Here is a 23769-nt window from a genome sequence, read left to right as displayed (position 1 = left end):
AAAAGGTAACATAATTTTGAAAATATTTATCAAATTATTGGACAATCAAATTTCACCACTGCCTGAGAGGCAAATCCCAAGTTATCACCCTCTCTTGCTATTTCTATGAATTCTTACAAGGGTAAATGAAAATGAACTTTATGCCACATGAAGGAAGGGAATGAAGATCAGCGTAAATAAATCTTTAATCCTCTTAAGGTCAAGTATAAACAGATTAAAAAAGTACCGTAGTCATATGACAGTGACATATTTAGAAGGAGCATAAGGAATGCAGCTTCACCTAAACGTACATTGCAACTGTTGAAAATCAGGATAAAATAATATACATTTATTATTAGTAGGAAAGAGGAACCTGATTTTGAGGAAACAAAATATCCTCTCATTATTAGTATTTATTGTAAGGACCACTATATAATAGAGTATCCGTTGTGTACTCTGATACACGGTTTTCTGTCCATAATACCTCTGTTTTCTCCTATTTTAACAGCAACATTGTCAGTACATTGGTAACCTCTAAGCAGATTATACCACATCAAATGTGTCAGTAATACTGCTGAAAGGCCACAAAATTGTGTGGCTGTAACAAACATAACCTTTACACTATTATCCTCTTCACAGTGAAGCATGCAGTAGCATTCGCCATATCTAGCTTTAATAGTGTATAGCTGTACTCTTGTTTGTAATTCTTAGAATACGGGTTTGGACCTAACTCAACCCCAAAAGTTAGTTCATAGGATGAGGATTGTCTCCCACTTATATATTTTATCTTGACACTATCACTAGCAGATGTGAGACTTAGGTTTTTCCCAATAGTAATATACTAGAACACTCTTTTATTAGCATTAAAACTGTTAGCAGTCTGTTAGTCTGATAGTGATGAGAAGCCTCCTGTACTCTATATTGTCTATATATATTCTCCTGTTAACAGTGTGTCATGTGTGTAGATCATTGAATTTCAACTTCTACAAATAAAACATCATACAGGAATATTCAGTTTTCCGATAAACTGCTCCTGTTCCCATCATAAACACAAATGCAGATGTACTTTTCCCATCCAAGTCAACAGCATAATCACTATCTGTAAAGGCTACTAATTTTGGGTTGCCTGCTCCTTTCTTATACAAGATTCCAAGATTAGTTGTGCCTTTCACATACCGTAAGACTCTCTTTGCTGCAGGCCAGTGTGCCGTGGTAGGATTGGTCATAAATCTGCTTATTAAACTTACTGTATACATCAGATCAGGCCTAGTAACAGTTAGATACATCAGGCTTCCAACTAATTGTTTAAATAATGTTTCATCAGCACTCCTTCCTCCTTTGTCTTAAGATAGCCTCGTTCCTGGTACCATTGGATTTTTCACAGCATTGCTATTCTGCATTCCAAATCTTGATAACACCTCTTGTGCATACCTTCTTTGACAAATAAATATTCCATTTGCACATTGCTTGACTTCAATTCCAAGAAAATGACGCATTTGTCCCAGATCAGACATATCAAAATGCAACATCATTGAGTGCTTAAATTCATCACACATAGTTTTATCACTTCCGGTGATTTTGTGAACAATGTGTGTTCACTAGGACACTTGTAAAACTTTTCTTGGGCAAAATAGGCTTCAATCTTATTGTACCAGGCTCGTGGTGCCTGTTTAAGGCCATATAATGCCTTCTTTAGCCGATAAACTTTCTCTTCCTCTCCTTTCTTTATAAATCCCTCCGGCTGCAGTACAAATACGTCTTCTTTGAGTTCCCCATGGAGAAAAGCACTCTTCACATCAAGTTGGAACACCTCCCAGCTGAATTGAGCAGCTATAGCCAATATTACCCATATGGTATCAAGTCTTGCAACTGGGGCAAAGACTTCAGTGTAGTCAATTCCATGCCTTTATGCATACCCTTTTGCTATAAGCCTTGCTTTGTATTTCTCTACTTGCCCATCTGTATCCAATTTTGTTTTAAATACCCAATTAACTCCAATTGGTTAGACTCCATCTGGTAATACTCTGAGCTTCCAGGTGTGGTTCTTTTCTATAGTGGCAATTTCTTTCGTCATTGCTTCATGCCAGTGTTTATGCAGCATAGCTTCTTCAAATGAGACTGGATCATTTTCAGTCATCATCATCATTACATTCAGATTTTCTTCCTCAGAAAAACCTTCCCCTATTGCATAATCGGCCATCCATCTTGGTGCTCTCCTTGCTCGTTCACCCCTTCCTTGAGATGAATCAAGTGAGGTACTATGACCACCGTCATCTTCATCTTCACCTTCACTTCCATCGTCTGCATCTTCACCACCGTTGTGGTTATTCTCTCCTTCAACGTCGCCTTCATCGTCACAACTTAGTTCATCTTGCTGGATTTTCAACTCAGTGTTGCTCCAATCCCAACTTTCGTCTTCTTCAAACACTAAGTCTCGACTGATAATGATAGTTTTTGAGATTGGATCAAATAGCCTCCATGCCTTAGATTCATCACTGACTCCTATAAAGACACATTTTCTGCTCTTATCATCAACTTTAGTCCTCTTTTGATCCAGTACATGTGCATGTGCTAAGCATCCAAAAATTCTGAAATACTCCACCGCTGGCTTTGTACCACTCCAGGCTTCTTCTGGAGTCTTGTTCTCTACTGCTGCTGTCGGACACCGATTCTGAATGTGCACACACCATCTCACAGCTTCTGGGCATAAAATTTTAGGAACCTACTTCTCATTCAGCATGGAGCGAACAACATTCATGATCGTTCTATTCTTTCTTTCAGCCACGCCATTTTGCTTAGGAGTGTAGGAGGTAGTCAGCTGCCTTCTTATGCCCTGTGTTTGACAAAATACTTCAAATTCTCTTGAGAGAAATTCTCCTCCTCTATCTGTTCTGAGGCAAGTGATGGATGTTCCTGTCTCCTTCTCAACACGTGCTTTGAATTTCTTGAACACCGCCAATGCTTCTGATTTTTCATGTAAAAAATACACCCAAGTTTTTCGAGCAAAGTCATCAATGAAGCTTAGGAAATACCTTTTACTACTGTTTGAAGTTGGCTGGATAGGACCACATATATCTGAATGTACAAGCTGAAGTTGTCTAGATGCTTTCCATGAGCTATTGTTTGGAAAACTCTTTCGGGTTTGCTTCCCAGTTAAACATGTAAGACATGTTTTCTGTGGATGCTCCAATGCTGGTAAACCAACCACCATTTCCTTGCAAGACAGCATGTTCAGACCCTTGTAATTCAGGTGTCTAAAACGGCAGTGCCATATGTATGCTTCTTTGGCTGAGACAGTTTTTGTTTGCAAACAAAAGGACTGTTTTGGATGCATAGAGGCTGTCACATAGAAGATTCTATTCCCGCTCATATCAGTTTGTATAATTAATCCTTTCCTGGGATTGAATACTTTGCAGGAGCTATTTGAAACCAGAATGGCTAAATCTTTCTCTTGCAGCTGCCCTAAACTTAGCAAATTATTCTTAAGTTCAGGAATATAGTAAACATCAGACAGTACCTGAGTTATACCATTAATTTGCATCCTGAGGCTGCCCTTTGCTACCACAGTCATGTGCATGTTATTCCCAAGCTTTACTGTTCTGCAGTGTTCATCCTCCAAATCTAAAAACCATGCCTTATTTCCTGTCATGTGGTTGCTGCACCCTGAATCAAAATACCATCGTTCTTCTAGACGTGCTGGTTGTAACTACTTGTAAGCCATCAGCAAAATCTCTTCTTCTTCATCTAATTCAACATAATTTGCTTTCTTTTCCAAGGTAGGACACTTATATTGGAAATGTCCTAGTTTGTGACATTTGAAACACTGAATAGTGGCTCTATTGAAGGATTGTCTACCTCTCCCTCTGCCACGTCCTCCTCGACCCCGGCCTCTGATGGGCCAATCCTCTTAAGTGTTTTGGCGAGTGTGATCTTCATGAGTTGCCTTCAACACATGCTTCTCCATTTGTAGTCCTTGCATCCTTTTCTCATGTACAAGTAAACTCCCATGCAACTCATCGATAGTTAGAACACTTATCTCATTGGATTCCTCTATAGCACAAGCTACATAATTAAATTTAGCTGTCAAGGAGCGCAGTATTTTACTCACCACTGTACTCTCTGCCATAGTTTCTCCATTGGATTTCATTTTGGTGACCACAGTCAAGTTCGCCCCCAAAAAACTATCTACTTTTTCACCTTCTTTCATGGTAAGCAATTCAAACTCTCTTCGTAAAGCTTGGAGTTGTGCTCTCTTGACTCTCATGGATCCTTGATATTTCTGTTTCATTGAAGTCCAAATAGCCTTTGATGTACCTTTGTCAAGAATTGTTTCCAGAATCCCCCTATCAATTGCCTGGAATAGAAAATTCTTGACCTTCAAATCCTTGAGTTTGGCCTCCTCCATGGCTTTCTTCTGAGCCTCACTGCCTGGTCCTGATCCAATTACTGGTGCGGGAATGCCTTCTTCCACCACACTCCACAGCTCCTTGCTTCTAAGAAAATTCTCCATGTTCATTGACCAAAAATCATAATGGCCATTAAACTTAGGAATAGATGGTTGCACAAATTTTTCAGAGGTTGCCATTGTTTTGATTTTGTGATAATAAACGAAGGTATCACTCCTGGATGGACTTCACTGGATTGACAATGAGATTCGACAGGCTGCGATATGGAAACACACACACACTCTCACTAGGTTATCAGGCCCCTTGCGGAGCTCTGATACCAATTGTTAAATTCCTATAACTATTTTGAGGAACTGATAGAGCAAGCTAAGCGTATAAAAGAAACTGCACGAATGCTCTCTCATTAATCTTCAAAGAACAGAGGCTATATATAGCTGAATTTTGAAACGTTAAACTGCACCGGATCACATTTACATGCCTAGGATGTGATCCCTACATAATAGGAACTAACACTTATCCTTCCTAAAAAATAGAACTGCAACTGCAAATAGAAACAGAAACAGAAACAGAACATATTTAATCTTGACAGGCGGCGCATCCAGTTGCAGTTCATTAAGGAATTTAGTTCATTGTCTTTGTGGATGGAGGGACGAAAGAAGAGGGAGAGCAAGCAAAAAAGGAGGGGGGAATGGTGTAGCCACCGAAAATCGTCTCCAGCGGCGGTTCACGGCGGAGGGCGTCGGAGGCACTGTTGAAGGCTGCGGGAGAGGGAGGGAGAGTACAATGAAGAAGAAGAAGAGGAAAGTTCTGATGGAGGATGATGTAGAATAAAATTCTACACCTTAATTGATCTTACGGCTAAAAATAATGCTGTAAAATGGATCACTTTTCAGTGGTCCACCATGCATGCCATTTTTAGGTTTTTTTACATGTTATTTGTGTGAAATAACACATATAAAAACTAATCACTATTTGTTAAGAGGGGAAGTGATTTATTATAAATTTATTTGATTTTTATAGATAAAAAATACTGAAAACCTGATTAATCATTTTTAGTGATGTTTATTATTTACTCTTATCATCCTCCTGTTAATTCATCTTTAAACATCTTCAATCTTACTTAAAGATATAAAAAAGTGTCATTTCATTTGAAGTTAACCGAGACTAAGATAATTTCACCTCAAATTTTACTTTTATAGTTATTGTCAATAAAACATTTTAGGTTATTAAAAGCAATTACTTACCATAACTTGATAGAATCATTCATTTATAATCTCTTCAAACACCATGGGAACCAAAGTCTAAGTTTACGCTACTTTTTTTAATCAGCAAACTTACACTAAAAAAAAATCTCATAATCATTCTACATTTAATCTTTGTTTTTTATAAGCAAACAAGTTTTACTGAGAAAGAGAATAATGGGAACAAGGGATGCCCTTCCCTTACATCACAAAATGAGATGTTAATTAAAGAAATGAAAACAAGTATCGTGCAACGAGTATGTTACTTGACACACACCAATGTGAATATTGTGACACGTAATAGAATAATATTTTAAGATCTCACTAAAATAATATTATATCTTAAAGATGTAATAATTAAAAATTTTAAAAAAACTGACTTTTATTAGATAAATCTCGTAAAAATTTAATGATTACACAATATTTTAATTTAGATTTATAATTATTTAAATATAATAATAAAAATTAATCATTGCCATTTCTACCTAAATAAATATTATCATAATAATTGTCAGAATACTTTAGGAATGCTGGGTGTTAAAAACATTCCTTCTTAACTAATAAATTTTTTTATGAGCAAAATGGTCGTCGAAGCCCAATTCTTAACTAATAACTAATATCTAAGAAACTGGAAAAACCGCGACCCTTTCCTTGGGGAAAGCCAACGGGATTGACCTTTATTAATTGGGCACTGCAGCACATTATACCAGCTACTCCTGCTTTTTCCAAAATCTGCGTCCTATCGCCAACCCAACGGTTATTTTTTCTAGTTTTCACCGGTTCCTACGGATACTCAAAAGGTCACTGACTTTTTTTTTTTTTTTTTTCTAGTTACACACCGCAAAGCCAAGGGCAAATCAGTCACTTCCCTGTCAAGTCAGGGTTTGGTCAAATTTATAATTTTCTCGACAACTACAAGTCCTACCACGCGCCAACACCGGCAACAAGGTTTTCACATAAAAGCATATTCCTCCAAACACCAAATGAATCAAAGATAAAAACAAAAATAATGAAAAATCATGCCATGTCATGTCGATATCATTGTTCACATACATACATACATGCCACATGACGCAACCCCTTACATGAGTGTGTCTCATCCTTACTCCCTCGACTCTTCCTCTCTTTATAAAGCATTCCTTCCATTTTCTTGTTCCTCAAAACACAAAAACACCATAACATGGGAGAGGTTAGTTCTAATACTCTTCTCTATCTCAAAACACCACAGTACACTATTCACTGTTCAGTATTTCACGAATCACATTCACTTCAGTTATCGCTGATTTTATTTTTCCCTTTTCTTTTCCTTGTGTGGCAGAAAAAAGAAGCGGCGAAGAATGAAGCAGATAAGAAGCCTGAATCAGGAGCAAAGCAAAACGACGAACCAGTACCTGTCGTTTTGAAACTCGACATGCATTGCGAGGGATGTGTCAAGAAGATCAACCGCGCCGTTCGCCATTTCGAAGGTACTCGATCACTATTCATATCTCGATTAGACGATTACGAGTTTTTTTTCCTAATTTGTTGAGATAATTGAAAATGAGATCAGAGCATTCGTTAACGATTGTGGATGCATATGCAGGTGTTGAAGACGTTAAGGCCGATCTATCAAGTAACAAACTAACGGTTATTGGAAAACTCGACCCTGCCGAAGTGCGAGATAAACTAGCGGAGAAAACTAGGAAGAAGGTCGAACTCGTTTCTCCTCAGCCTAAGAAGGATTCCGCCGGCGATAAGCCGCCGGAGAAGAAGACCGAAGAGAAAAAAACCGAAGAGAAGAAATCGGAAGATAAAAAGGCAGAAGAGAAAGCTCCGAAAGAGGTGCGTAGTTTCGAATTTTCTCACCTTCGTCAATAAGCAGAACGCGAATTAATTGAAACTTAAATTTTACCGTGTTGATCGAGTTATTTTAGTTAATTAATTAGAGTGACTTGTTCAATTTTTATATTAATTAATTTTGGTTGATTCAGAGCACGGTGGTGTTGAAGATCAGATTGCACTGTGACGGTTGCGTTCAGAAGATTCGAAAGATTATCCTCAAAAGCAAAGGTTAGGCGTGCGTGTATTTTGACCTACATTTTTAATCGTTATCCTAACTATTTTAATTAAAATATACAAGTTAAGTATAATTGGATGATGATACCGGAGCCCACTAGTTTATACTCCATATAAAATTTAAATTCGTATGTTATATATTCAACTAAGCGGCACAATAAAAATTATTAATTAATGCGACGCATTTGGTGTGCAGGAGTTGAATCGGTGAACATTGAGGGAGGGAAGGATTTGGTGAGCGTAAAGGGGACGATGGACGTGAAGGAAATAGTACCGTATTTGAACGACAAGTTGAAGCGGAACGTTGAAGTGGTCCCGCCCAAGAAAGAGGGTGGTGATAATAAGAAAGAGAACAAGGAAGGTGGTGGTGGAGATAGTAAGAAAGAGGGTGGAAAAAAACAAGAAGGTGAAGACGGTGCAGCGAAGGTGGAGGTTAACAAAATGGAGCACTACGGGTACGGGTACGGGTACCCACCTCCCCCTATGTACTGGTACGGTCACGGTGGATACGCACCTGGTGAAAGTAGTAGCTACGAGGCAGAGGTTCAACCAGGGTATAATTCGTATTCGAATCAAGGGTATGATGGTAATTACGGGAATTACCATTACCAAGGGTATAATAATAATTACATGATGGCACAACCACCACCCCCGTTCTACTTGAATCCTCACCATCCTCCTCCACAGATGTTCAGCGATGAGAATCCCAATGCGTGTTCCGTGATGTGAGCCAACGTCTTGTTTCTCAATATTTTTCATGTATAGACAGGCTGTAAATAACAATTTTTATATAAAATTCGTAAAGAGAGTTTTGTATTAACGCATGGTTAATGACGTAGAGAGCGGTACGGCCGGCTGGCTTGACAAATCCGGTTCATGTAACTTTTTGTTGTAGCCTCTTTTTGTTTGTTCTGCTTCCTTTTTGTGTTCTATAATTTTATTTATTATTATGAAAATTTGATAACTAATGTACAAATCATTTCCAGAAACTTTTCAAGTTATCGTAAATAAATTCGCAGATCTTGTCAAAGTAGGGTTTTTTTAGAGATTGAGCCTATGGTTTCGCTCCAAATGGTCGTGCCTGGGTGGACTGACGTCATTGTAATTGTGGTATAGAATCTTTATTAGCCAGATTGTTACCTAATATTGTGGTAAGTTGTTAATTCTGTCAAATTATGATTACAAAGTTTTATATCGAATCAAAATCTTGCATCCCATTTCTTTATTTCATTCTCAATCTTCTTTCCGGCGGCTAATTGGTCATTCTGGATCATTTTTATAAAAAAATAAATATTAATATGAATCTGTTTTAAAACAATTTCCTGACAGAGATTTGTTTTAGCCATTGATTGTTAAAATTACTTATTTGACCAACGATTTAAGAAATAATGTTCTACATTTTTGTGTTTTCTTACCAACTCACATTTTTCTCTCTTGAATTTCAGTTCCTTATTTAATTCCCAATTAGAATTAGCGACATCAATTATTGAGTCTATGTCACTAATTTCATTAGTTTTAACAGAGAATTAACTTTGTGAGAGGAGCATTCTTCATTCCATGTTTGTTTCTTGTTCTCCTTGGCAATGGCAACCCACGTTCGTTTCTTCCATAGTTGTTATCTATCATCACAACCTCCAATAATACACTATCATGTATATTCATTATTATTTTTGAATGTCTTTATCAAATGATCCCAATTTTGTAATAAGCCAATAGAAGAACATTTCCCAATCCTACTCCTTTTTCCGGATACTACTGGCATAGTTCCAATGGCCCCCGATGTAAGAAAAAACTCTGCGAAAGCTCTTTAAAAACTTTTTCAATTATTTTTTAAAAAGGTCCTTATTCTCATTTTTTTTTTAAAAAAAATTAAGAGCTTTTACAAAGAATGTTTGACCCAACTTTTATTTTTAAGAAGTAAAACAAAAAAAGTCAAATACTTCCTAAAAGTGAATGAATTGCAACTTATTGCTGAAAAAAAGTAAAATGCTGGAAGAGTTAGACTTATTTGTCTAATTGAATATTGTTGCATGTATTGGATACTTAATCATCCTTTTCAACTTTGTTCTGTGATACAAAATCTTGATCGAGCTCAAACATTTGTATTCTTTATCGGATGATCCATCTTGAGCATTTAATTTCCTAGCATTGATGTATTAAAACATAAGTAAGGAGTGAAGATCTACATTTGTCTTGTTTTTTTAGTTTCAGCATGACTAAACATATCCTAGCCTCCAATATTTGATGGGGGCTTTTGTGTTAAGTTAGGAAATTAATCTTCAAACCAAATAACCAATTATTTATCGAGGAGTCTAATTTAATTAATTAAGTATAATATGTGAGTTATTGTAAACTCTCTTTACCTATCTTCAATTCATACTAACCAAACAAGAAAAAAAAAACCAATTCTTTATTTCTATTTCATGTCATTTAATAATAGCATTGTATTCATTAGTGGTTATATTATGCATCTTACATATATCTTTTTAATCCATTCTCCTTTTTTATTTATCTTACATATGTGGCTATACTCGTCACTAAATGTTAATAACTATAATCATATTTGAAGACTAAAATTGAAGTATTTCTAAATTAGAGAGGTGAAAATAATACATGAAATTTTAGAGGACTAAAATCAAATTTAGAAAATTTTAGAGGGGTAAAAAATATATTTTATCCTAATATTAAACTTAAATTATACTAATAACTATTTAATTTATCTAAGTTAAAATTGTTAGAATTTAGGAGTGAAGGTAACTTAATCTTATAAAACAATTACATTTCAATATCAGACATTCAGATGACTTGATAAGCTCAACAATATTCAATAGTTAGGATAAAGGATGGGTCTAAGATACTATCAAGAAGGGAGGGGTGGTTTTTTATTTATTTTTTTACTTTAAGAATAATTCTAAATGCTCGTATTCCAATGTCATACAAATCCTCCTACTGCATTAAATGCATTTACTTTTTATTCAAATAAAAGATAATAGGAATATTTGTAGGAGGATGAAGTAAAAGGATATAGTATTACTCCAGATATAAATATGTTTATAATATAATATTAATAATTAGATAGATAAATGAGACTTAATAATACACAAATCATAGTTAGTGTTGTCAATAAAATTGATGAAAAGTCATAGATATGTTATTCTTATTAAATCTATTAATTATTATATATATTTTGTAGGATTAGATTATAATCAGCGACAACAAAATTTATTAAAAGATTAATATATTATATAATTAGTATTACTACCAAATTTATTATTAATTATTATTATTTTTACTAGAAATGACACACACACATATATATATATATATACTTTGATATTAAAATTTGGATTTCGGTAGTGAAAATGAAAATGAATAAAAAAGAGATAAAAGAAAATAAAAGATGAGATTATTTGATAATGATAAAAAAATGAATTAAAGTTATTTACGGTAAGAAAACAAAAAAGAATGTATATACTTTCCATTAAAAGATATAATATTACTCAATATATAAATATTTATAATATAATGTTAATAATTAGATATATATGGATAGATAAATGAGACTTAAGAATACACAAAGTATAGTTAGTCTTGGTAATAAAATTGATGAAAAGTCATAGATATGATATTCTTATCGAATTTATTAAATTTTATATATATCTTGTTGGATTAGATTATAATAAATGATAACAAAATTTATTAAAAAGATTAATATATTATATAACTAGTATTATTACCAAATTTATTAATTAGTATTTTTTTACTAGAAATTGTATATATATATAGTTTGATATTATCTTACAATTTGAATTTCGATCGTAAAAAATAAAAAGGAACGAAAGAGAATAAAAAAATGAGATTATTTAATAATGATAAAAAAATGAATTAAAGTTATTTAGTAGGTAAGAAAATAAAAAAAAAGTATCTGTATAGTTTCAATTTTGTCCCACGTGTATATATATATGATTTTTTTTAAAAACTTAATAGGTATATAATGGATTATGTCATGGCATAATCAATCATATGCCTTGTGGTAATTTTTTTTTATAAGAAAAACAGGACACATAATTGATTCTGGCCTTAAAAAAACCAAGTGAACATGTGGAGTGTTACCATGAGCAGCACAAGATATTAAGGGGTATTTGGGAATTGGGAACTCATTTTTAATTGCTTTTTTTTTTTTTTTCACAACAGCTTTCATTAACTTTCACCTCAATGTGGACATTGGAACCCATGGAATTCAACTCTCTTCCATCACATATTCACTGCAAACGAACATAGGAGGTGAACTCAGGTACACAAATAAGCCTTTAAGTTCTTAGTTGAATTATTTTCACTGAAACTGTTTCACGTTTCCAAAATTAAAATGACTTAAAATTACAATCGACAACGTTCCAATTCCACCGACGGTGCCTAGCTGAGTCATGCGTTTGCGTTTCCCGTTAGCTTCTGTGTCATGGTTTGCAAATGAATGCGTGGAGTGGGCCTCGAAGCTACAACTACAAGCCCACCTAGCTCAACCCATTGTTTTTAAATTCCTTTTTTCAAGTGGAAAAATGATCTAAGACTATGAGTTGATTAATTATGTTTATAAACACAATTAAGCCACATATATGAGCTCCCAAGAGTATCAGGTGAATACTGTTCGCCATGACCTAATCAATTAGGTGAATATAATTGCATATAAGACATTTATGGAGAATGGAGAATGAAGTTATGAACAAGGGTGCTAGCTATAATCCAAAATGACTTCCTTTCTGCAACATCACAACAACTGCCATTTTCGGCATTCACCACACCTACCTATTTTAAAGTTTATCTTTGAATTAATTGTGCACACTATTTCAAGTATATTTGATAAGTTATTTTAGTTTATTTTAAAAATTCACACACACACACACAATATTCAAGTTAAAAGATACGTGCGTTGAAGCAGAGGTAATTTATTGTCTTCTTAAATTATCATGACACCAGATAAAACAATTCATCGATCATCAAACATAAGAGAAGCAGTTTATTTTAACTCTTTTAAGAAGTTATATTTTTAAAAATCCCTCAAAATAAATCAATCCAGGTACACAATAATATTTCATCGCGTGATATTAACTTTTTAAATCGTGTGATCAGCTCTGTCGGGGGATGGTGACCATATTTGAAACACAATATATATACTACTCAAATGATAATTAAAAAAAATATATCTTAAGATGGTAAAGTAATAAAGATTTGAAAAAATATTTGAGTTAATTTTTATTTTTTTTACTAACTAAAAATCTTATTCAACTGTTCATTAAATAAATTCTTTTATCTTATCTACCCAAAAAGAATAATAACCTTTGCCTTATCGTTTTGTATAATTATGTATGAGGAAAGTGATAGCAATTGCAAAGGTTAATATTTTACAATTTAGGAGTAGTTTATTACCCATATTTTTCACAGACCCCGCCAGCATCTAATTACCACGGCGGGTTTAAGTTTTGGCAATTGAATGTTATGATCATTGCCGTCTCCTTCCTCTTGGAAACCAACATTTGGTGAAGGGGGTATTTGCCGTGGTGATAGTTAATCACGAGCAAAATCGTACGCCATGATTAATGGTGTATCAACCTGAACTTAAGCGTTCTTAATAATTATTTGGTCCATAACATTATGTTAGTTGTTATTTTTTTAATGGGAGGAATTCAAATTCACTACTTCTCTCTTTTTCTTCTTTTTCTTTTACCTACCAAATTAATCTTGTAATTTCAAGTGACAAAACAGGTTGAATTAGCCAAATTACTCCAAACTTATTTCATCAAAGATTAGGACTTTAAATTTTGAGTTTGAATTAAACATGAACATATTTAGTCCGCTTAAATAGTAGTTTAATTCAGACTTAAAGCCTGAAAAATCCTGAAAAAATAGGACTTGAATTTCATAGCCTAATTTGTGATTACAATGAAATTTTTTCTGTTGACACCGCAGGAACTATGCTCCCTTTTTCATTGCCTCTTCTCTACTTGAAAAGAAAATCCCTCTTTTTAATATTAGTTAGAATAGAGTTGCATGGTCATAAGTTCAATTCAGGACCTTTTTCTAAACTTTTTGAATGAAACTTTGTGCAATGTTGCATTATGAATAGCACTTCAAACGTGAATCCGCTCACAATTGGTTTCCATTAATAATTCGAATTCCTAACTTGTATCGTTAACATTTAAAAAGAAAGAGCTGCTTTGGGTACGAAGGATCGTGGATTAGGTGATCAAAACACATCATGGATATTCATTGTACTGTACTACGAGGCAAGCTTCTGCCCCAATTGTTGACACATGGATTTCTACAGCATGTCTGATTTACAATAACTGAAGACAATGATGGTTACTATTCAAAGAAGATTTAGCCAACAACATTTTGGTGAAATGCAAGATACGAAATAAGACCTTGTTCTGTTGTTGAGACTTGAGAATCGAGAGGAAGGTGAGTCATGAGTGAGGTCCCCATTGTGACTCATCCTTGATTGTGACACCCAGGAAAATGTCGGCTTCTTCAATTCTTTTATTATTTCATGGCCCATAACCCATTTGTGTGTACGATGATATCATAGTGTATACATTCTTGGATATAATTTTTCTAGGGCATGGACATACATCATGTATCATAATTCTTATGTGTCCCTATGGATAAACTAGTGTCACAAATTGGAACACTAATAATTGGTAAGGCACGAGTCTGAAAAGGGTTTATTTGGGGTTTGGAATGTTCTGGATGAAGAGGTCAATGAGTTTGAGAAGTAGGAGCAGAAGGTGGAGTGAATATTTTAATTAATTAATTGTTTATTTATTTATTTTTCTCGTATGAATTGAGTTAAGCTTAGCATTATGAGACAAGATTCGGATTCGGTAGGTCTATTCCAAGTCATCGACACGTGCCGCAGTGCTGGAGTTTGAATTTGCACGCTACGAGTGGGGCTTTCCTCTTTGACACGTCTCTTATCTAAGGTCCCTTCACCAAATTCATTTACCCCTGGTTTTTCAAATGAAGAATTAAACTTATGCAGTTATGCCATGGTTTTTCAAGAATTTCGCTACTGTATAGTATATTATGGTTGATTAAAAATTTAATAATAGAGACTATGATTCTATTTTTCTAACGCAACGCCTTCTTTTTCCCTTGTGCTGAAAATCTCCATTACCAAAAAGTCAGAGGGTGTAATTTTGAATTCTTAAAAAGGCCCGAACCCCGAACTGTTCTCATTAGAAATACACGTGCATTGAGCTCAAAATGATTCAATCTCCATTCGTTTGACAATAAAATATGCCCGACTTTATGGGCACAACTTGATTTGACTTATCCTAAATTTTGAGGTGAAAAATGGGAAATACATTGTTTCAATATTTGACTTTTAGAGGCCGTATGGATAAGAATAGGAATTAAAATCTCAATTCTTCTGTTTTCCATTTCCCACCGTCTGAATTTTCAACTATTTTGACGACGCAAGAATTGTATGCAACCTTGCAAAGTAGGTACATGATGGGTGACAATGTCAAGATGTCAATTATGTAGAAGAATGGTAGAGTGGATAAACCTTCCATTTCCAACTTCCAAAAATACAAGAATTAAAATGAAAGTTGTTTTAGAGTATAAATGGGTTAAAAATAAGATTAAATCATCTCTATCTTAAATTCTTAATGAAATATAAATGTTGAAGAGGGACCTGCGGAGCATCATTCATATGCTGTCTTTCCTTGTAGCATCATACATACAGAAAGCTCAGCCCAACGTCAATATTTTTTGTTGGCTTCTAGGCTTATCGAGATTTTCTTCCTGCACCATATATTTTTTCATACATCCAACAATGAGAGGGAAAATTAAAAATAACCTTATGTGTAGCTTATACGAATTGACAATTCGTGTGAGTTATACGGATTGAGAATCTATATAAATTTTTCCATGTCATTCCCATTCCAACTTCCACTTTCATGTGTTCAATCTCTCACTCCTCTCCTTCCCCTCTCCCGTATTCCTTGGGTTCCCGATGGCGAAACCCACCATGCTGGCCAAGGAGCCTTTGAAAACACGTATCGTGGTGCCCGCATGTTCACCTCAACCAAGATCTGATGCCACTAGTACAGGAAGATTGACGTGAACTAGAAGTGCTACGTAGTTGTTTCCTTCACCGTTGCCTCCGTCATTCCTTCCCTCGTCCTCGCCTACGATCAGCGCATTGAGTTTGTCCTAGAGCTCCCCCTTGTTGTTAGTGACTCCGCTGAAGGCGTCGAGAAGACAAAAGAAGCAATCAAAGTTCTCAAACAGATCAGAGCATTCCCGGATGTCGAGAAGGCGAAAGACAGCCACAACATTTGTCTTTACAAGGGAAAAATGCATAATCGCCGCTACATCTCTCACTAGGACCCACTTGTAGTGTACGAAACGGAAGGCGCGAAGGCCATTAAGGCTTCCCCCTATCATTATAGCTAAATGAAGACGGAAAGGAAAGGAGTGAGACAAGGTGAAAGCCTATACGGATTGAAAATTCATATAGCTTATACGGATTGATAATCCATATCTTATAAGGATTGACAATTTGTATAAGCTATATGAAAGGATATTTTTAATTTTTTCCTCTCACCGCTGGGTGTATAAAGAAGTATCCTAGGTGCAGGAAGAAAATCTCCTTTATACCAGGCTTTGATTTCTACTGTTTCTCCTTTATACTATTGGGCAACACAATAGGGCATTGTTGTCTATTTGCACTAGGTCAATATAGTGGTAAGGCTCAATTTCCAGCGGCCATGGCCCGGGATATATGATAGGTAATTGCTATTTGTTAGATATACCTCCCTTTCCCAATTTGTTATTTCACCCACATAATTATCCCTTTCCGAAATTTAGTTTTTGAAATTTTAAAAAAATTGTTGTCCCTAGCCCCCGCTCCCCAGATACCCTTTTCCGAAATTAAAAAGTAAGAGTTTCGCCAAACACTTACAATTGATTGGTGGGAGCTGGGAACTCTAAAATAACCTAGTTGAAATCTAGTAAGAGAAAGAGAAAGGGAAGAAAAAAAAAATGATAAGTGGTCTAATATTAGGATGTTTGGTTTGATGTCCAACACTCAAAGATGAAGGTGGTTAAAATTTGAAAAAGATTTGATTTTGATCTGATCCGACTTACAATCAAACAAATATTATGTATTTATGTTAGAAAGAGAAATAGAGAGAAACAACAACAATTAACGAAAATATATTATTACATGATTTGAGGTCATTACATATCTACAAATCCAATATTCTCTTTTGTATGGTAATCATAACTTTTATAATCTACAAAAGAATTTATAAAATTTAATTACATGTCATGTAAAAATTAATTAAACTGTGATGATTCATAATCATGTAATAATTATCACGTGAGCACTTAGAATAATAAGATCTATTTAAAAAATTGACATTCTATAACACTCTTGTATACACGTGTAGATTGCATACGAAATTCTTAATCAGATACTTAAAACCTAGTTATCTACCGGCTATACCGTATAAGACGACTTATCAATTATCAAACATCTAATTTCTCATTGTAGAGTTGAAAAAAAATAGGGACATGTAAATGCATTATTTTCCCTTGCAGAAAATGACGCGACAGGACGTGCGATGTAAAACGTGGAGGGTATTGGTAAGAAAGAACTAACCAAGAAGGTAGCTAGCTAGCTTCATTTGTTCCAACCACTAGTAGTATGGGTTTGACTTGCACTGCAAATTGCAATCCATGAAGTAAAATAACAGCAATAGCAATAGCATAAGCAGCAAAAGCAAAGCAATTAATCAATCATGTTGGTGGTGTTTCTGGACTCTCCCATTTCCATAATCCTTTCACTCCTTCTCCTCTTCTTCCTCCTTCGCTTCGCTCTTCTCTTCTTCTTCCTCCTCCTCCTCTTCCTTCTCTGCGCCAACCTAGTCCACCTCATCTTCCACATCCTCTCCTACTGATGATTCCCATTCAAAACGGTGAGCTCCACCTTAATTTCTCATTCCTTGTTTACTGATTTAATTAACCTTTTTTTAAAAAAAAAAAAAATTATTTTACGAGTGGAGCTGCAGAGCGGGCATGTGCAGGAGATGGATACGAGGGCCACACCTTGTGTACTGTTATTTTGTTTTCATCATTCTATTTTAAGAAAACCAAAAGTAAGTATTGGCTCGTGGTTGTTGTATGCACTTGAGTTGTAATTTTTTTTCATCTGATAAATATTAATTTGTTAGTTTTGTTATAAATGTAATTTCTCTCACCTCCCTTCCCCTTTTCCAATCATAAGATCAATCTTATATCTCTTTTGTATTGTAATTTGTCCTCAAACCTTAATTAATTGTGTTTCTAAACCCTAAACCCTACTTAATTAGACGCATAATGCATGCTGTGAATTACTACCTGCAATCTAATATACTGTTTTCTTCTCTTCTGGTGTACTACGGATATCTGAGATCATGATTGACCATGTGAACTGTCTGTCCCCTATATATCCCTTTGTTGAATGCTTGTTGCATACAATTTCCACGTCGTCCAGGGTTCTGAATTTGGTGCTCAGAAAAGTTACACGTATTAGCTTGTTACCTCTTTCTCTGCAATTATTGATGTTAGCATTTTTTGAGTTTCGGTTTCTGTAATGTGCTGACCGGTGGTAGGTTACTATCACGCAGGTGTTAGTTAAGTTGAGAATAAACAAATTTAATTATCAAGCACGTGCTGCTCACTTTAATTTCTGGTATATTGGAAGCTTTTAACCGTCTCTGTTTCGGGTCTCCTAAATTTGGGTTTGGAGGTAAAAAAATTTCGCTGGTTAAGTTTTAGTTTTACATACCATATCTTTCTGGATAGAGAGATCAGTTTTCTGTTTTAGTGTTCGTTGTGTTAATAAGCTTCTTTTAATTAGAGAGGAGGTTTTATTTCACTACTAGAGGAATTTCTACTGGTTCATATTTTTTCTTTTCTTTTTCATTCACAGTGTCACTATTTCCTTAAATCCTAAAGGGTTCAAGTTATGTATTGAAATAACCAATGTATTTTGTTATGTCTAAGTCTCAAATTGCCTGATATTTGTTTTGTCTTTTTCTCTGCTCCCATCTAGTGTTTATACAAGGAACTATAGGAAGCGCAGGGTATAAGCTATTCAGCATGTTCATGGGCCTGTTTTCTTGGTCGATAAAATGTTGCAACGTATATGACTTGAGCCACCACATTTTGTGTTAGGGACATCTGTCAAATTAGAATCATTATTTTTTAAATAAAGTTTCCCCCCTATAAAAATAGCTTAAATGGAGAATTATAAGCTATCCCGATAGTGTGAAGTTTATAAGGTTTTGGACTCTTTAAACAGCTAGCTTTTGAGGTGTGATTCTCCCAAAATTCATTTGAAAATATGAGAAATGCTTAACACTCTCTCTTTGACATTCTCTTTTCAACAATCTTTTTTGTGATTGATTAAAATTTGTTGAAAATCACCAATTTTAAATTTGTGATTTTCATCAAATTTCAACCAATCAAATGAAAAATATTGGAAAGAAAACGTCACTGATATTTCAAGATATGTCTTGGTCGCGAATAATTGACCCAGGGTTAGTACTCAGCCATCCTGCGAGGACTGCAAGCCGAGCATATATTACATAGTGGGACAACAAGTAACTTTTGTGCTAAAGTTCTCCTAAAGTTTTTATCAATACGGATATTTTAGGTTGAGATAGAACATACACATGTTCTTGTATATTTGAAACGCTATTCACTTCATAATTTTGTTGGAATTTTTTCTTTTCTGCTGATATCTTCAAAGCCTTTATGTTGTTGTTGCAGCAGATTACTTACTTGACCATATCCATGTCCTCCAGGTATTTGTAATATATATCAAGTGCTACATATACTCTCTCTCTCTCTTTTTTTTTATTTTTTATATCGGCAAGTGCTACGTGTATACTAGTTAGTAGTTTGTGTGTGCCTGTTTGTAATAATGATGGCCTTTTCCTTCCCAACTTTTCCAAAGGATTTACTACACTGTAAATTGTCGTTGGACTCCTGCTACCCTCCAAAAGAGAGACATATGCAACTTCGTTGAGCATACATGTTTTACATATGCTTGTTGCCCACATGAAGATAGCATCTCACAATGAGTTGGTGCTGAATAAAAGCATGTTTAAATAAATTTCTCCGCAAACATTTAAGAAAAGAAAATAAAAAAGATTTTTTTATAAGTTAAAATTAACTTATACTAAAGCTAATTTGTAAAATTTGTTTCATGTTAATTTCTTTAGAAGATAGTTTTTAACTTTTACATAAATTAGTTTAAGTTTATAGAGAAATTTATTTTATTTGTTTTTGGACATAATATCGATTTTTAGAAAAATTAATGTCATTTTTTTTACATATTTTATATTTTTTGTTTATTGCTTAGTATACGATATTAATTTTTCTACAAATCAATATTGTTTAGTGTATGTTAATATTAATTTTTTGAAAATCGATATTAACATTGAAATAGTTAATGTTGGTAATTTCAATATTGATTAAAAATCAATATTAAAAGTTTATTTTCTAGGAGTGCAAATAAGTGAAAATGTGCATAAAAGAAGATGAAATCATGTATATGTGACATTCTTCTAGCTTTACTTTAGCATTGAATGCCAATTTGTGTTGATGGAAGGAAATTGTTATTTCCTTCTAAGAAATGCTATGTTCATTAAGCCAAATGAGGAAGACAAATGCTATATATACACATCTCACTTTTTACATATTTTTTTCATTATACCATATAGTTGGTCGTAAACTTGCTTTTCTATCTACATAATACCTTTACTGTGAGCGTATGCGCACACTTCATGCATGCTTAAGGCCACCTCCCGTTGGAGGTGCTTATATTCCTTTTTGTTATTAAAAATGGGTCCTGTTAAGATTTCCCCCTGGAATTATTAATCTTTTCAAGAAATTGTTCAGCACGGGGTGTTTATCTCAAGTATCAATTTGGGACATAAAATGAGCTTTTAATTAACAGTGCTATTATTTAGTTCGACAATTAACGGTGTGATCGAATTCATACGAATATAATATAATAACCAATTTAAGTGATAGATAAAAATTCAGATACAAAATCAGGTACAGGAGAGAGTAACAGTTGAATCCAATAAACTTACCCTATTTAAAATTGGTGTGGATTCGTACGTATATGTTTCGTACGTGTGGATTCGTGTGGGTGGCCCTTTAATTATTAATAATAAGAAGAAGAAGAAGAAAGTAAAATGCTAAGTATGATTATTTGAGAGTTATTTAGTGTTTTTTTTAAGTTTCTAGTTATAGAGAATAGTTGCTAAATTGTAAAAAGTAAAAACAAGTATGTGTAAATGGTGAGATTTAATTAATTAAGATGTGTAAAAAGTAAAAAAAAAAAAAAAAAAACACGAAAGGAAGAAGAGAGGGAGAGAAAGATGCCGAGATGATCTTAGGAAGCTTTATCCAACTTGTAAAAAGCACAACTTTTTTTAATTCTTGTAATTTTTTATTTTTTGTCTTTTTAACATTTTAAATTATATTTTTTTATTGTTTAAAGTGCTGTCTAAAGTGTTAAAAAGGATGAAAAATAAAAAAATATAATTTATAAGGACTTAAAAAAATAATTTTATAATGAAAAACAAAAAATTACTAAATTAAAAAGATGAAAAATATATTTAAATTTATAATTATTTTCAAATTTACATAAAATTACATTGATCATTTTTACTGGAACTCACGTCAATTTTAGCAACTTTAATCTAGGAAATCATTTGTATACATTCACTTTATACCGAAAAAACAATTGTTCTCCTAACATCTTTCTAAGAAGAAAAAAAACACGTAAAAGCAAAAGGTAAGTTTGGTGGTGTAATCATTTGCAGATAAATGTTCGCTAGCTAATAGTTATTTACTATGCAGTTTGATCCTTCATCTAAACACTCTAGCTACGTGTTGCTATCATGATCACGATAATTTCCTACTTTTGCTACTTCCTATATGCACTATTGTCAAAGCAGAAGTGTGCTATCAATAGTCGATGACACTGTTGTGGCCAAGGGAAAAGAATAAAGTACATGTATGCGTATTGCAACGCAAAAGCTACATTTTTCTTTGCTTTCCTTGTTATTAATTGCTCACATGATTCCAACATGCAACGAAAAGACGCCTCCTCCCATAAGTGGTCAATGTTGAATTTTAAGTCTCTTATAATTTATGAAAACAAATTATACATTCAAGCTGTATATATAGTTATTCTGTATGGTTATGTACTACATATGCTTAAAAATAACTAATTCTATAAAATCCAAATATATGTTCATATATTGATAATGGAATTTCAAATTTCCAATTCGTGTCCTTATGAGACATAAACAGTATTCTTATTAATTGAATAAATTTTTGTTGTAGGTTTAAAATGTCCTATTACCATCGTTCATGTGTTAACTGAGAGGGCCTCTATTGAATGAAGGCAAATTGAAATGACTGAAGTATATATGGTACCCTTTGTCTAGTCCTCCTTTTATATATATATATATATATATATATATATATATATATATATATATAAGAAAACATATTTTATATGAAAATAAAAAAATTAAATTTAAATTATATAATTAAACACGAACAGTCAATATTTAATCTTAAAAATATTATAATTTTTTAAGTATTCACGTCACATTAAATTTTAATCCTACATGTATGATTATAAGATTTATATTTAATCATTTTATTGAAAAAAATTTAAATCTTACATCGAATAAAAATAAAGTCAAATTAGAGTATATAAGTGAGGAACAATCCTCATCTTTTGAATTAATTTTTTAGATTGAATTAGACTTAAACTCACATTTTAAGAATCTAGCATATCTAATATTATTCAAAAGGGTCACTCACTATTACTTATTATTCATGCACCAATCCCAATAAATATTTTGAAGTTGAATTAAGTCTAAACTTCAAAGAATATAAGACATTTAATTCTTATATAAAATATTTTCTCTCATCATATATGTCTTTTTTGTGTGTATTTCCCTTTGCATGCAATGACTTGAAAGATGATGTAAGGAAGGAGCTAACTTCATCCTCAAAATGGGAGGGAAAAGTGACATCAACCTTTAATGAAAGCTCACATGCGATTGTCCCCACGACTACGCTATTATCAACTTGAATTCCAATTCCAAAGTCATATATCTGACATTTATCTTTTGGTCACACATGCATGCCACTATATATATTCCAGCATTGGCATGTAAGAACTTCCAAAAGAAATTAACTTGTTCAGGTTACTATTTGTTTCTCTGAGGCATGGGTAAAACATGTAGTAGTAGTTGTTCTTGGGGATTGTGGATCGGAGGGTTTGGAGTAGTGGAGCCTATGATGAGGAAACTACAAAGCACTTTCTCACGTCCAAAAGGGGTGAAGCAGGGCCATTTTTTGGTGATTGCAACACAAGGGTGGAAGCCAGAGAGATTCTCTATTGAGTTGGAGTTTTTGGATCACCCTGACTTTGTGAAGTTGTTAAAGCAAGCTGAAGAAGAGTACGGATTCTCTCAGGTAGGAGCACTTGCAATTCCTTGCGAACCAGATGACTTGAAGAGAATCATTACAAGGAAAAAGAATAGGAACAAGGGTATTGCTATTGCCTGTTGGGTTAAAGGGCTTAGAGTTGCATGAGACCTTGTCATGTATGTCTTTAATGTTGCCTTAGTTACTTAATTTCTTTGTAAGCTGTAACATGTTTCGGGTGATCTTGCACACATATAATATATATCTTAGGAACTAATCTTAATCTTCAATGATCTTTACATAAACAACCAAATTAATATCGCTTAAACAATTTAATTAATTTTTTCAATAAGAGTTTTTATTAATAAGTTGTTTAATTCACAAATATTTGTTTTCTCTTTCCTATATCTAATACAAAGTTAAGTAACTTATCAACAAGAATGACTTTTATAAGTAATTTTATCCAATTTCAAGCAATTCAAAATAACATGACACTAAAATAATATTTTTTTTATAAACAATCCATTAAGCAACTCTTATTGTAGATTTTTCTTTTTGAATACTCCTATATG

At 33.6% G+C, this 23769-nt stretch overlaps 2 protein-coding genes and 1 long non-coding RNA gene across 3 annotated transcripts; all 3 read left to right on the top strand.

Annotated features, from left to right (window-relative positions):
- Positions 1-6692: 6692 nt before the first annotated feature.
- LOC114398180 (heavy metal-associated isoprenylated plant protein 6-like) lies at positions 6693-8689 on the top strand. The gene is made up of 5 exons (XM_028360342.1): positions 6693-6815; positions 6945-7092; positions 7209-7447; positions 7597-7675; positions 7878-8689. The coding sequence occupies exons 1-5, from the start codon at positions 6807-6809 to the stop codon at positions 8408-8410; spliced, it is 1008 nt and encodes a 335-aa protein (XP_028216143.1). The 5' UTR covers positions 6693-6806; the 3' UTR covers positions 8411-8689.
- Positions 8690-17217: 8528 nt separating this feature from the next.
- On the top strand, positions 17218-18111 carry LOC114399916. Its single transcript, XR_003663862.1, has 2 exons — positions 17218-17664; positions 17758-18111. It is a non-coding gene; the product is annotated as an uncharacterized LOC114399916 (long non-coding RNA).
- Positions 18112-22996: 4885 nt separating this feature from the next.
- Positions 22997-23365, top strand: LOC114398862 (auxin-responsive protein SAUR71-like). The gene has a single exon (XM_028360976.1). It carries the CDS (start codon positions 22997-22999, stop codon positions 23363-23365), a length of 369 nt encoding a protein of 122 aa, XP_028216777.1.
- Positions 23366-23769: the final 404 nt, after the last annotated feature.

Source organism: Glycine soja, chromosome 19 (assembly GCF_004193775.1).
Source record: "Glycine soja cultivar W05 chromosome 19, ASM419377v2, whole genome shotgun sequence".
Lineage (NCBI taxonomy): Eukaryota > Viridiplantae > Streptophyta > Magnoliopsida > Fabales > Fabaceae > Glycine > Glycine soja.
The sequence above is the reverse complement of the archived record's forward strand: the minus strand, read 5'-3'. Positions and strand labels throughout refer to the sequence as shown.